The sequence below is a fragment of the Aquila chrysaetos genome, chromosome 7 (genome assembly GCF_900496995.4).
Source record: "Aquila chrysaetos chrysaetos chromosome 7, bAquChr1.4, whole genome shotgun sequence".
NCBI lineage: Eukaryota > Metazoa > Chordata > Aves > Accipitriformes > Accipitridae > Aquila > Aquila chrysaetos.
Window position 1 is genome coordinate 3,526,073 of NC_044010.1, and position 14,636 is coordinate 3,540,708.

Below are 14,636 nucleotides of genomic sequence, written 5' to 3' on the forward strand. Positions count from 1 at the left end.
AGAATGCTTCCTCTAATGTAGTTCTACATTGCTATTCATAGCAGTTCAGTTTTGTCTCACAGATCTTATGTAAAGTATCTTTCTCGTAAGTGTTCCCAATCTTGATATCCCAACTCCCCACTACCATCAAATGTCAGCCCATCTTGGAAGGAGGGCCCCTTATAATAGTGATTTTTTTTGCAGAGGCCTAAAGGTAGACAAGTTGTTGGGATCATCTAGCAAGTACATGGCGGTGATATGAAAAACAGAACTTGGCTCCCAAGATTTTTTATTGTAATGGTTTGGCTATAAGGTCATCCTTCCCTCTTTGCAGAGAAGGTCAAGAGAAATGAAGTTCTTCATTTCCCCATACCTCTTGCAGCTGAGCCTTGTTCTGCTTCAGTCAGTAGGATTTATTTCTTCATTTGAATAAGGGACCACTGGAAACAAGGTTCCCTGTTTCACTTCACCCTTAACAGAAAGCATCTTTCTGAGTGGATCATACTCATCCTCTGTGCAAAGCTTAATTTGTCTTGTTTCCTTCCCACATGGCAACCTGTCAAGATGGCACAGCCTTTGCTGCTCGTAGGAGTCGTACCGCTCCGTGTTGCACGTGGACTAATAGTTGTAGAGATAGATTGTACTGTCCAAGACCATGATGAATTCTTTAAGGTTGCCATAAAGCATTGCTTCAGCCTCGCCCAGTAGACAGTGTTATTCCAGAGCACTGTTAGTAGAAGAGGCCATTCGTGTGTCTTTAAGCGAATGGTGCCAACGGGAATGGCATGTTAGGCAGGGCAGCTGCGAGCTCAGCCTGAAACACGACCACCCTTGAAACCCTATCCGTACTCCACTGACCCATGCAGGCTGACTTCATACTGTTGACTGACTGTGTGGGTTGCGTCAATGCCTGAAATGTAACTGCTTCCTGGCAGTGGGGCAGATCCTGCCTGTGTGACTGATAACGTGTTACTTGAAGCAGGGGAGAAATTGCATTTATTCATCTTTTCTGTAGATGACCACGGAGGACTGAACTCGGAGGGCCCCTCTCGTGCCTGTGACCCGGGTTACCCGAGTGGAAAGTGTTCGCTTTCCTCTTCGTGCTAAATGAAGGTCTGAGGGGTTCCAAATAGCTATAAAGAAATGAAAATGTGAGATGACGTTTCCCAAGGATGCTTCCCAACAGAGCCTGTTCTCTGTGGGATGAGAGAATCCTCCCTCAACTAGGGTTTCCCCGCAAAAGAGGCTTCCAAGTGTTACGCTCCCAAAGTTTTAGGCAGGATAGTCTCCTCTTCGTGATAGATGAAGCTGTGTCCCAACACCTCATTTAATCTAGCTTTATCCCTTGCAGTCACAACTGTCTGCTGGTGCAGAGCTTTACCTCGTGCCCCTTGGTCTAAAACACCCCACGAGATGGAGCTCCCTGGAGCAAGGGGAGGCTGTGCTGCAGTGCCTGGAAAGCATTTCTCCATCTCCCTCTCCTTTCCAGAGACTCTGGTAAGTCCCTGCCGCTGCTACGAGCCACAGCGGGAGAAGGGGGTGACCTTTTTCCTTTTTTGTGCTGGGTGAAAGTCGCTCTCTTGCAGGAGCGCAGAGTGGTGCGGAGCCCCACGTGTGGCTGGAGCTGGCTGCGATAAGCTGGTTGTTTTCCCCTTTCCTTTCCCCTCCTCGTGCTGCGCTGTGCTTATCTGGGCGCCCGAGTTATGTTAAGTAGCGGGTGCGTGCTTGCTCTCTGTTCTCCTCGCTGCTTTTGCTCCTTGGATTTCAATTCCAAACATGGTTATCCATTTGGGGTCTCTCTCGTTTCCACTGCCAAGTGATACACATTCCACGCTCAACACCAGCTCCCTCCGCTGCTCTCTCGTGGTCGCTATTTCCATTTGCTGGAGGGCCGGCGAGAGAGGCAGTACGACAAGATCTCTGTCCTGTCTGCAAGTTTTCCAGCTAATGGCCTCTACACTTTCTTTGACTGAGCTCTTTTGGCCTCGTATTTGCCAGCTCCTTTTCTCACTGGTGTGGCTAAGGAGGGGGCCAGCCGACGGTTTGTGAGCCACAAAGAGGAGAAACAAGCCTTTTGGGGATTTTTCGGGTGCAAAAACGTTCAGCAGCACTTTAACATGTCGCTCTGAAGCGCGCTGCTGTGGGACCGGCCGGCGCTCAAGAGGAGGAGGAGGAGGAACAGCTACCCAGCAGCTCTGGTTTCAGACCCCTGCAGCACCCTTTGTGTATGACAATTCGTTTTGAGCGCAGGACGGCCAGGGAGGGTGGGGAGTGGGGAAGGATGAGCGCAAGCAGCCTCTCTTGGGACCAGGCTGTTCTCCAGCCTCCGGTGTGCGATGCCTGGAAGGAGATTATGGAGGGAGCAGCCTACCAGCTGGCCAGCTGCATCGTCCTCCTGGGTTACATGGGGGGAAGCGGCATCTTTGGGTCCCTCTATATCTTTGGCCTCCTGGCCCCAGGCTACTTCTGCTATGCTCTGTGGGGCTGGCTGAGCGCCTGCGGGCTGGATATCTTCGTCTGGAACATGCTGCTCGTCTTCGCCTGCTTGCTTCAGCTGGCTCACCTGGCTTACCGGCTCCGCAGAGACACCATCCCAGAAGAGTTTGACCTCCTCTACAAGACCATGTACCTGCCCTTGCAGGTGCCCCTGGAAGTCTACAAAGAAATCGTGAAGTGCTGCGAAGAGCAAGTCCAGTCGCTAGTCAGAGACCAGAATTACGCGGTGGAGGGCAAGACTCCCATCGACCGCCTCTCGTTGCTGCTGTCTGGCAGGTAAAGGCTCTCCTGTTTCTGAGCAACGTCTGACAGCAAAGCGCTGTGGCTTACTGTTGTATTTCCACCCCCTGCAGAAACTGGGGTGAGGATTGTTTCCTTCCTCTGAAAGGCTTTGAGATATGCATCTGTTTGTTGGGGAGGGGGGTAATTTGCTTTTGGGGGTTGTTTTTGTTTTCTTTTGTTTTTCTGAACTAGACTATTTCGGGGAACAGTTTGCAGAATCAAGCTATGTGCAGTGAAGCAGCCAGCCCAGCTCAGCCTTGCCTGTGATATTGTTGGGGAATCCTTACCTCCTTCTCTGTCATTTTAAAATGATCTTATTTCTGATGGGAGCAGACTGGCTGTGAGAGAGTGTTTCTCAAGGCAGGAAGGCAGTGCGTCCGGACTTGTGGTCTCTGGGGGTACCAGACACACCTCTGTGATGTGAAGGGATGTGCACTGACTACGCTGAGTCCTCAGTTCGCCTGCTCCCCCAGGCCAGCAGTGGGATTCAGGGAGAGGTTCCACCCCTGTTCCCAATGCCTTGACCCTCAGGGCTCCAAAATTTTTCACTTTGAGGGTCATTTCGTCAAAAAAGAGAGCGCTCTCCTGTGGTGGATCCCACCTCATCAGGCCTCTTTCTTTCCCTGTGCTGTTGTGCATTCATGATGTTCCTTCCTCTGGACCATCAAGGAGGACCTCAAGGACCTCTAGATAGTCACAGCTGATTCCCTGGCAAGCCATGCACATTTGCTGTTCATTTACTGGAGCTTTGATTATTGAGCGAACTGTGCTGATGAAGTACTGTTATTTGTTCACCTGAGATCCCGTGGCATGTCTCTATGAACGTATCTTTTAACGATTTGCAAAATCCAAATGCAAAATAGTAATGATATTGGCTTCCCAGCTGCTGCCATGCACTTGGCACTAATGTCAAGTGAGAGTGGGAAAGGAAGAAGATCTGTAAATGGGAGCAGGGCTGAGCTGTAAGAGGTGTGTCTCACAGGGATTTTCCTTTGGGAAGACAAACCCAGCATCACCTGGGGCTCGTGTTTTATTGCGGTGGTCCATTCTCTCTGGTGAAGGTGAGGGGGGGCTGTAAAGAAGGAAAGCTTCCTTTTTTTTTGGTGTTTGTCCCTTTTCTAGGATGTGTTAAGAGCATCCTGGGACCACTGACCAGTGCTGAATGGCAAAGCACTCGGAGGAAACTGGGTACGTGTGTTTCTGTTAGGTGTCTCCCCTTACCAAATGTCTGTGCTGAGCAGCTTGCTCCGAAGTTTACCATATCTGCAAAAAATGTTAGTGGGAAAGAGTCTGTGCTGTCTTGCCCTGCACTGGATAAACTGCTGCTGCTCTGTGGGCATGAAAGCGCTGCAATGGACAGTAAGACAGTGCTGGTGGGGTAGTTCTGCTCTCTTTTCCAGTGGCAAGTATGCATCTTGGCTGATTGAGGATGCTCTGCGGAGATGGGATTGGATTTCCATTTCCTGGTACCCACTCTGTTGCCTCGTGAGGTCCTTGCTGAGCCAACAGAGCACTGCTACTATTATGGTGTCCCCTCTTAAACTGAACAGTAGCAAGACAAGGGAAGCTTAGAAATGCAGAATGTGCCTGAATCAGGAAACCTGTCTTGCGATCCCTGGCCCTTCCAGGCAGCATTCCCAGCTGACTGGAAGCCAACAGTGAACTGAGCCTTGTAACTCCTGAAAGCAAGAATTGCCTTTGTGCATTGTACAACAGGGGAACATGGCGACAGGGAGGCAAGAGGCCCCAAATCTGGTGGTGCAGAGCTACCAATAGAGCTCCCGAGTGCCCTGCCGTTGCCCCAGGCCTGTGCAGCTCTCTTTCTCTGCTCCCGCAGCAGAGCTGGGTGCAAGTTCGACCTTGACATTGGTAGGCAATTGTAGCAAAAGTAGGGGAAGGGGATACTTGGGAAGCCAAGAGAGATTGAATGGTAACGTGCAGCAAACAATGAGCTCGCAGCATGATGTGTCAGGAACGATGGCCAATGCAATTTTGGGGGTTTCTGGGTGTAACAGCTTCCCAGCATCGAGGCAGGGAATGCCCTCGTGCAACCCTGGGGACAGGAAGAAGATGCAAGTACAAAGAGCCACAGGCTGGCTTAGAAGTACCTGAAAAGCAGCAGCAGTCTTGGGGCTGAGAAGTCCTGATTCAGGACCAAGCATTGCGCCTGTGAGGGCTGCCTTTGTAGCAGGAAACAGAAAACAGATGGAATTTGGGAAGTGGCACCAAATATCGTTTCCCACAGAGAAAGGAGGGACGGCCCCATAGACTGGAGCATCTGCAGCTGTCCTGGAGAGGGTATGAGACACGTGCGTGAGATGAGGAGAAGTCCTTTCCTCCCTGGTGGGAGCAGCTGCCTGCACATTGTGTGAGCTGATCAGGTTCGTGTGATGTCTATTTTGTGGCCTAAGCCTGTGCGCCTTGCCTGTCCTCTCTGCAGGGTCCGAGTGAGCCAGGACGGACAGTTCCTTCACTACATCTTTCCGTATCAGTTCCTGGACTCTCCAGAATGGGAGTCGCTGCGACCCTCCGAGGAAGGAACTTTCCAGGTAACCCCGCACAGCCGCCGCAGCAGCCCAGCTTCGCTCCTTGCTGCTTTGTTGCATGTCTGAGAAGGGGACGGAGAGAGCTCATTATGCCGTTCAAAGCTAACGAGGAATACTTTCCTCCCCTTCGTCATGTTTTAGCCAGCACAGGATAGTGCGATCAGCTGTGTTATCTTTTTTCTACCTTCCTTTGAAGACCTCAGTGTGTGCTCCTACTATCAGCTGACAGCAGGGAGAGTAGAACGTGGAGCTCCTTCCAGTTTAGCAGGGAGACGAGGTATCGGATTGCTGGCTCTCTTCCATTACAGCATTCCCTAGTACCTGTGTTGGTGCATTTTCCCTGCATGCTGCTAGCAGGGTGCATCGTTCCAGCATCAGAATGGCAGCCACGGCGATATGCAGCAGTGATGTAGATCCATAAATATCCTGTTCCTCACAGAAGCTTCTGATGGTGATGTGTTTGGGGTGGAGAAGCAGAAAGGATGATTCACACCCGAATATGGTTCTTTCTAAGCAGAAGAATCCCTTGCTGAGAGGCCAGACCAATTCTTATTTGCAGCAACAGAAAGGATTTTGCTCTTGCTGTCAACACCCCACGGTATTTGTGTGGCTTTCCTTCTGGAGGAGATTACTTAAGCCCACATCTCTCTGCCTTTAACTCACATCCCAGGACAGGCTGATCCCTGTCAGGATGTCAGTCTAGAATATGTCAGTTAGGGCATATGAGGAGGGATTTTGCTAATCCGTTGGGAGCGTGGGACAGTCATGAGGGAATGATGATGCTTTCTCATGAGGGCAGCCACGTTCAGACTTGGTTAAACCAGGGCAGCTCTCCGGATCTGCTTTCCTCAGGTCTGGATTGGGCCCATGTGTGAAAGGGTCATGGCGGTCGCTCCTGAAATCTATGCCACCGCCAGTGATTACGGTCTTGCAAGAGGAACAGTTGCAGGAGTGGGTGGACTGTGTGACTGCAGCACCGGGCTACAGCTTGTGAGCAGAAATAGGGATGTCGGGCCAAGATAACAGGGTAGAGGGGGCAACAGCAGCATGGCTGTGCTAAGGGTGGGGGTATCTCGTGTTTTGCACAGGGCTTCAATCCTGGACCATATTTGCCTAAGAGTCCAGCAGAGAGAACGATGGCTGCCCGGTGCTCCCGGCAGGGGAATGTCCGTCTGGATGGCACGCAACCTGCAAAGACAATCTGCGGCGTTCTCTGAGCTAATTTCTGTGGAACTGAATGTTCCCAGACCTCCTGAGTGTCTTTATCTGTGATGCGTGGGACAGCTCGCGAGCAAGGTGGTGCCAGGCTGCACCAGCCCTGCCAGCACCACGCTCTTGGCCCCTCTCCTGCTCTGCGATACAGGGCTGGTCGGGGAGGTCGGCTGTGCCCGGCACCGGGATGGGCAGGTAGAGTCCTGGGTAGGGAAAGGCTGCAACCAGGTGCTGCAAATGCCTAAAACCCGCGTCTGCTTGCTGAGGAGCACGAAGGAGTAGCAGCCTGTGTGAGACCAGCATTCAGCAGGTGAGACTTGACCAGTCCGTGTTCCTGGCAGGACGTTACTCTTGATGGTCGTGCTTAGCCATGGTGATGTGCTGCTTTTGGCAGCTGTTTAACCCACTAGTCTCTCTTACCTGAGTAGTTAATATAACTCTGTGGCATATCTCAGACTTAGTCCTAGCATCACAATCATTTAGTTAAAAAAGTGCGTGTTTTGACTCCGGGTCTTTGCTGGAGGAGGGCATGGAAGGTTTTTCTTGCCCAAGTTTTCCCCATGGCCCTCTGGATTGAGCGGTTTCAGTCTCGAGCCTGCCAAACAATGGCAGAAGTGCAACTCGGTCTACGTGGAGAGATGGTTTCCTTGAGCTTTCAGCTTTGGCTGTGTCCCACGGGACTGGTGGGTCCCAGAGCCTGAAGGAGTTGGGTTTCAGGGCTGGCACTTTCCCCCAGAAGGCTGAATTATGGGCTCTGCCGATGCTGGAGCACTTGTGTCGGGGGGGATTCATGAGTGAAATCTGTCCTGCTGTCCTGGTTAGGAGGCAAGTTTTCTTATTACATCTCAATCCCTCATGAGGAGTGGAGGCTTTCGATCGCTGTGCCAGAAGTTGGTTAGGAAAATGAGATTCAGGTCATTTCAATTTCCATGTGACCCTTCCTCTTGCTTGCCTCAGCCTGGGAAAGTTCTCAGGTTTTATCTCCCGTATTTCTTTCGTAAGGCAGCTGCTTGCATGGCAGTGGCATTAAATATCAAACCCAAGGACACACACATGCAGCCAAGCCGTGTTCAGCTTCCCAGTGGCCCTCTGCCATGGTGGCTGGCCAAGGAGACCCCTGGATATAGAGTGAAAGGGAGCCCCCGGGATATTTTGGCTCTGGCACTTGTTCACATGCCAGTGTCTCCATTACACTCGGATGTTCTTCTTTGGCCCAAGGCAGTTTGACCCTTCCTGTGTTTCTTATCTTTTTTTTATTATTATTATATTTATATATTACAATATACACTCATGTGTTATGTAATGTTTTTTATTATTAATAGTCTGGTCTTACAGCGAGGGGGAAAAAATGCCTCTGTTTGCATTGGCAAAACCCAGAGCAAAACAAAATGTTCTCTAAAATGAACCCAATAAAACCTCAAGTGAGTTCCCTATCTACACACACAGTAAAACCCTTTTACTTCCTTCCTCGCTGAGCTGTGCCGCACGTCCTTCAAGGCCATTCAGCCCTACAGGGCCCAGGAGAGCTGGCGAGAGAGGATGTCCCTCCGGCGCAGGGTGGCCAGGCAAGTCTTCCAGGTGGCCCTTCGTGCACCCAGGGCTTTCTCGGAGGCAGCAGCATCTGAAAGCGAGAGGGTGAGACGTAGCCAGCCAGCCATGTGGCTAGCTTAAGCAAGGGCATGCCACTAATTGCATAGGAAAACCTGGTCTCCGGCTCCCTGGGGAGAGGAGGAATAAGGTAAGGATTTATCCGATCGTTCAGCTTGGACAATCCGGCTCTCCAGCCCCGCCGTCTCCCAAGGAGAGCAGGTGTCGAAGGGGCTGGGGGTCTTCGCTGGCGAGAAGCACGCAGCCCCAAGGCGGGTGACCCCTGCCGAGGCGGCGGGGCTCACTCCGCTCCCTCCCTGCCCCGCAGGTCACGCTGACGGCCGAGACCGACTGCAGCTTCATCACCTGGCCGAGGAAGAAGCTGTACCTCCTCCTGAGGAAGGACCGCTACGTTGCCCGGCTCTTCTCCTCCCACCTGGGCTACGACATCTCGGAGAAGCTCTACTCCCTCAACGAGAAGCTCTTCGCCAAGTTCGGCCTTCGCTTCGACATCCGCTTGCCCAGCCTCTACCACGTCCTTGGGCCAGCCTCCTCCGAGGGGGAGTCGGAGGACTGCGAGGAGCCGTCGCCTGCCTCCGGCCAGGCTGGTGCCTCTGAGCCCCCTCCGCAGCCACCGCCGCCGCCGCGACCCCGGGCATCCCGGCCCGACAGTGACCTGCTGGGTGAGGACTCCACCAGTCTTGTCTTGGAAGATTTTGCTGAGTTGCCGGGGTCTTTTATGGACTATGTGAGCGAAGGGGAGTATATGAAGTGAGGGCACTCCTGGCACGGGCACGCCTCACCCTGTGTGGGACCCCCGCGTAAGTACCCGCGTGTGGAAGCAAGTCCTTCCCGTGATGCGAATGCCTGGGTAGAGCGGCGGCCCCCAGCCTCTCGCCCTCGTTTGCTGTGGGTTTGCTCCTCCGCAGCATTTTTTTTTTTTTGCCTGCTGCCCCAAGGAATCCTGGGAGGTGGGCTCGAGCTGTCGTGATTTTCTTAAGGAAAAGCGGCAGGGTAGAGGCTTGACTCCAGGCACCAGCCACGCCATGGGGTGGAAGGGCACCGTAGGAAGTTCTTCCCTGCCCTGTCCTCTCTCCATCCCTTGGGAGATGCAGAGAAACTGAAATGGTGTCCAGGCTGGTGGGTGGTACGTGAGTGCCCGCAGAGACCCCACAGGGCTCGACCTGGCTCGCCATGAGGTAGAGCTGTGCCTGGAGATATTCCAGCACTGAGCTGAGAAAGATGTCTGCAGGTGAGAGAGCAGACAACCCCGGAGATGCTGACAGGGGTAGAAACGGTTCCAGCGTTTACAGAGGATTGATAGCAAGGAATTGCTCTACACCCTGCAAGTGCTCAGTCTGGGGAGGGGGAGAAAGCTCAGAGTCCTTCCTCCCCGCTGCCCACCACAGCTCATCCCAGCATTTGTTCTGTTCCCCTTGTTTCTGCTGAGCTTCGTCTCAGCCAAATCAGTAAGGTATTGAAAAGACTGCCCTGTGTGGTATAGCTCTTGCCTCCAATCACCCTGGGTGGACTGAACAGGCTAAACATTGTTTTATCATGCCCCAAACTCTGCTTTCCAGTGAGTGGGAGCGAGATGCTCTCTTCCAAAATGCCAACTCCTTACTCTGCAAGGGAAAAATTCCCGGGCCTGGTGGATGTTGGGGCAGAGGAGCAATGCACGCAAACAGAAATAGACAGGAGGGTGGCTCGTGCTTGAAATTCAGATCCGAGTGGCCAAGAGAGAAATTCCACACTGAGCTCCTTTTAGCCAGCCGCTGCATGCCAGCTGCTGCACGCCAGCTGCAGACCCCAAAATGTGCATTCCTGCTGCTGCCCCATAATAGCTGCTTTCTGGCATCCAGCTGCCAGACACCAAGCCTGGGACTGGGATTTCTGTCCTAGAAGGGACCACTGCGTGTGTCCCAGTTGGGTCTGCATGGCAGGGAGAAAGTTGCAGGGCTGGGCTTGCGGCTGGGGAGACCGTTTTCCAGCAGGCATCCTTGAACACGGTGCACCATCGCATCCTGGTTTTCCCTGCGCCCGCTTGGGTCTACTTCTGGGCTGTAAATGCTTGGGCTGTGGACTCACCGGCAGGGAGCGTGAAGCAGGACACACTCCTGCCATGAGCCCTGACAAGTCTGCAGTAATCTTCCCTACCCTGCAGTGCTTGTGCACAAGCCTCACCGCCGTGAAGGCAAAGGGACTCTCCCTCCTTGGTGCTCTACGTCAGAAGGCTGTCTGGGTCAGACAGCACTTGCTATTTGCAGTATGCATCTGGTAGAAAAGGCCTTTTTTGCTGACTCATCCAGGTGCTGTTCTTAGTTTTTGAAAGATTTTCCTGTTTCGTACAGTTCTGCTTTGGGTTGAGTCATGTGCCTATTCCTGTACTGCTTCCATGCCTCCAAATTTAAAATCTGGGATATGAAGAAACTGGCCAGGGAAGGAACAAGTGTATTTGGTTTTGCTTGAATCAGATAAAAAGTCAGCAAGAGTTTTGCTTAGTTGTTTTTCGTTGGTTTTTTGTTTTAAAAAGGAGGCACAGAGCGAAAAAGAAAATAAAATCCTCATTTGTTTTCTAGCTTAGAAGTCCTAGGAATGTGAAGTTCCTCATTTTGCTGGTAGACTGCTGGAGATATGAATCTGCAGCTTTTTCAGTCCTTACTTGGAGAGGCAGGAACACTGAATCACTTATGAGGCAGCCATCCTCCTAACAGTCAGGCATGTCTGAATGAATGCAGATAGTGTTGTAAACGTGGTGAAGTCACTTTGTCTATGCTTTGCTTGTATTTTGTCTTCTCGGCAGAAGGATATCCATTCTCAGGTCATTGGCAGAATTCTCCTCGTTGATCAAGCTCAATAAAATCAGAATTTCAAATGCAATTAAAAAAGGAAGGAGGCAAGGAACACCGTAGCTTTTTTTTTAATTGTTTCCACCCATTTTTGGTAATGAGTCAATATTGTGGAACATACACGAGAGGTGTGTGCGTATGTGTGTGTTGGGGAAAGCTTGTGCAACACAGCACAAAGCTATTCTTTCTTTCACACAATCCTTTTAGAAAATGTTGGAAGCTGGAAGCTTTTTTCTTTCTAGATCTTGTGAATGAGGCAGTGTCAAGGTATGCTGATAATTGCAGTAGAGACGTGCGATAAAAGCCCAAATGTTTCAGAGGCCGGTATTTGGGGTGGGAGAGGAGGATGATCTTCCTTGTTTGTCAGTCTGGAGACAATAGCCAGTGTGGTATTTTAATTTCTAAGGTAATTAGACAAGGAAAACAAACTTTGTTTAGTGTGTTCATGAACGAGTGCTTCCTTGTTACTCTGCTCACCACTTGGGTATCCTAATCACATCACACCACAGCAGCACAACAGCAATTGTCATGTCCAGACCGTATTCCACAGCGACTTGAGCGCCTAACCACAAAAATTAGTGATACAGAGGGGCTGCAGTTTTCCCTTCTGGCCAGGCACTTGTCAGAGCTTAGCGGATGATCTGAGCAGGTCTGCCGTGGCCCAAGGAAAGCGCTTTCGTAACTTTTCCCTTGGAACTGGTGAAAACATCCATAATAAACAGGGATATTCCCTGCAGTGTCATTGTTCGAAGTAAGCAATAGGTGCGGTACCAGAGGTCAGAGCTCCCCTGGGGCTTTCCCCTGGTCTGTGTTCTTGTCTCCTTCCCCAGCAACTTCCAACCTCAATAATCACCTTCCAGCTCTCTAAATTCCCCGTGCTGAAGTGCTTCTATGGATCACATTCCTTTTCATTTTCTGTCACTACAACAGCCACCTTGCAATACCACAGTGCAGGAGGGCAACTCTTGAATGCCCAAAGTGCTGCAAAGATCATGCAGAATAAAATATTCCTGGGAGATATAGTGGCCCACTATTCTTATCATCGAGTTCCTTGAAAGAGTTTCTAGTCTGCTTACAAGCAAGACAGATTGTGATATCCCATTGATGAGCACATTCTTTCTCTGAGGACGAGAGATACTTCAATAACTTACAGGCTGCCTGTTTAAGAGGCAGATTCAAAGGTTATGTTCAAAGCTTGCTTTAACAGTGTACTGCTGTATATAGCTCAGAGCTCCATAGCAAACTAAACTTTATTCCTTGCATGAAAATTCAAACAACTAAAAGCCACCTGCTTTTTCCCCTTTTCATATTGCATTTGTTCTAGTTTGTTGCTATCAAGTGCTTGCAAAATGTGGAGCTGTTGCTGCCTAGTTTTGTACTGTTACATCTTGGGGATGGCTTTCTATTTGGTGGGTGAGGTGGATGGATGGATGCTTGATGGCCTGTAGCTTGGTATCTAAGTTAGTAGGAATTGTTTTACACCTGCTTTGAGAGCAACATCAAAGGAGCTGTGGCGTCTGTTTCAACAATATCACAGAAGGTGCTCTGGAGGGGTTTGGTTTTGCTGTCTCAGGATGGCTGCATAACCCCATTTTCTGATTTATTACATGTTGAAGAATTACATAGTTTTGCATGCTAATTTAGGAGGGGAGGGAGAAGGACAGGTATCGGTGGGCTCCATGAGGTTAGTGTCTTGGAAAAGTTTGGAAGCAAGATTTATTCCTCTGATAATAATGGTGTTCTCTTTCTTTCTCTCCCCCCTGACACCACCTCCCCCCCCATTTTCCTCCCTCCTCCTCTGCTTTCCTTCTGCAGCCTCTGGAAACCCTCTCCGGAGTTCTCCCTACCCTCTCCGCAAAGGACGAGCCCCTCTGGCTCCTACTCAGACCCCTGAACTCTAGGGAACAACAGGCTGTTTTGCTCCCGAAGCCCCTCCAAGGGAACGTATGCTCACACAGGTTTCTGACCAGAGAGACACTCTTTAGCACGCACTGAGACGTCTGCCTGCAGACATGTACACTCAGGAGCACGTGAAGCACACGCGTGAGACTGCAGTGTGACACTCCAGCACCTCCCACCCCACGGTTGTTCACCAGAGCTGCCTGCCCCAGTGTGCTTCCACGGTTTGTTTTCTAGTCCTGCCTCTCTGAGGTGTGTCGGCAGCTCTGATACCAAGGTACACCAATATCGCTGCAAGCGATACCAGCCTGCTCGCGGATCTGTGTTCCCTTTGATTTAATGATTTCCATTAAAGTCAGAGATGAAACTACTGGTGTTTGAGGATTTGGAGAGGGTTTGAAAGGCTTGAGGTGATCTGAAGGCATGGGGGAGGAAAGGACAGGGGAAAATGGGCTGCCTGATGGCTTTGGCAATGGCCTTGCAATGGAGAGCATGATATGGAGATTTGATATCATGCTTCTCACTGGGCATCCACTCTAGTGAGACCAGAAATTACTTTTCCAGGGGTTAGGATTTCTCATTTATGACAACCACCACTTCTCAAAGAAGTTACCAACTTCTGGTGAAAGCTCAGTTGTTTGAGTTGATTCTTTTGGAATAAGAAAGAGGAGGAATTGGGACTGAGGGCAGGTATGGGCAAGAAGGAGAGCCTGAACCTTTTTTTTTTTTTTTTTTTTGGTGGTGCTCAACGGGGGATGACCTCAGGGTGCACACACTGAGTGAAGAAGTGAGTGAATACAAAACATCTCTGGGGAGAGCAGCCACTGGTAGGAAGAAGTGCAATATCTTAGATGAAAGTAGTGTGGAGGTAGAAGGCCTCTTCCAAGTTCAGCTGCAACAGGCTTTGGCTGACGAGCTTCCCAAGCCATTTTCTCTGTCAGGGAACTGGACAGGGCAGTACTGGTGGAGGAATCCTCTGTCCCACAGAGCCTGGTGCAACCAAGCTGGGCAGTGGGGGTAGGAGCCTCTCCAGGGCAGATATCCAGGGAAAGAGTGAGGAGCATCAGTCCCTTATCAGCACGCACAGGGCAGGGCGTTCTTCAGTGCCTCTTGGCACAGACATACAGGGGCACGGCCGTTCTGCGTGTGGGGCTGGCTTTGTGTCAGCCCTGGGCTGGTGGAGGCAGCCCTACCTGCCTTGTGCTGCTCACACAGGGGCTGTGGCCCAGAGACCAGTTTGGCACGTCTTTCAAGTCTCAGCTGGGCGAGATCTACGCCCTTGGGATCTGGCACCGTTGCTGAGTTCTGGAGAGGCCTCTGAAGTGGTGAGTATGTGGGATCCACGGCGTACACAGCTCCTCGCTCTGCTTGCCTTTGCTGTCACCCCAGGGCAGGAGAATGGGGCTGCCCCGGGCCTGGGGATCATCCTGCTAATGGTTGGCACCATGTTCTGTGGCTGCATTCTTGCTTAAGCCTGACCCCATTGCCCTTCACAGGTAGGAAATATCTCCAGCAAATTAACACAAGAGCTGCTGGGGTCCCTTCTGCAAGGGAACCGAAATGCGCAATGAAACTGCATCCGTCTGTCATGGTGTTTTATACGCCTGCCTGAAGTAGTGGACGGGGCTGGTCTGAATTACACACTGCCCTTCACAGGTGCCTGCTGAGGTTATATTCCAGTCTTCACCAAGAAGCTCCCTGGAAAATCTTCAGTCATGGCACCAACTAACCTGGATCTTTGTCTGGTTGTTGGAGCCCAGCTCTAACCCCCTCTTGAGTGTATGTT

The 14,636-nt window shown here is 51.2% G+C and overlaps 1 protein-coding gene across 2 annotated transcripts; it reads left to right on the forward strand.

Annotated features, from left to right (window-relative positions):
- Nucleotides 1-1,507: 1,507 nt before the first annotated feature.
- On the forward strand, nt 1,508-13,220 carry POPDC2 (popeye domain containing 2). Of its 2 annotated transcripts, none has more exons than XM_030019573.2 (4): nt 1,508-2,751; nt 5,198-5,306; nt 8,431-8,785; nt 12,767-13,220. In XM_030019573.2, exons 1-4 carry the CDS (start codon nt 2,207-2,209, stop codon nt 12,850-12,852), a joined length of 1,095 nt encoding a protein of 364 aa, XP_029875433.1. In that variant the 5' UTR covers nt 1,508-2,206; the 3' UTR covers nt 12,853-13,220. The 2 variants fall into 2 exon arrangements, with proteins under 2 accessions (XP_029875433.1, XP_029875432.1); XM_030019572.2 differs by having other exon boundaries at nt 1,509-2,751; nt 8,431-8,923.
- Nucleotides 13,221-14,636: the final 1,416 nt, after the last annotated feature.

Coding starts and splice junctions, on each gene's coding strand:
- POPDC2 (XM_030019572.2), top strand. CDS start 2,207: ATGACAATTCGTTTTGAGCGCAGGACGGCCAGGGAGGGTGGGGAGTGG. Junction 2,752..5,197: donor TCGTTGCTGCTGTCTGGCAG/GTAAAGGCTCTC, acceptor TCCTCTCTGCAG/GGTCCGAGTGAGCCAGGACG. Junction 5,307..8,430: donor CCGAGGAAGGAACTTTCCAG/GTAACCCCGCAC, acceptor CCTGCCCCGCAG/GTCACGCTGACGGCCGAGAC.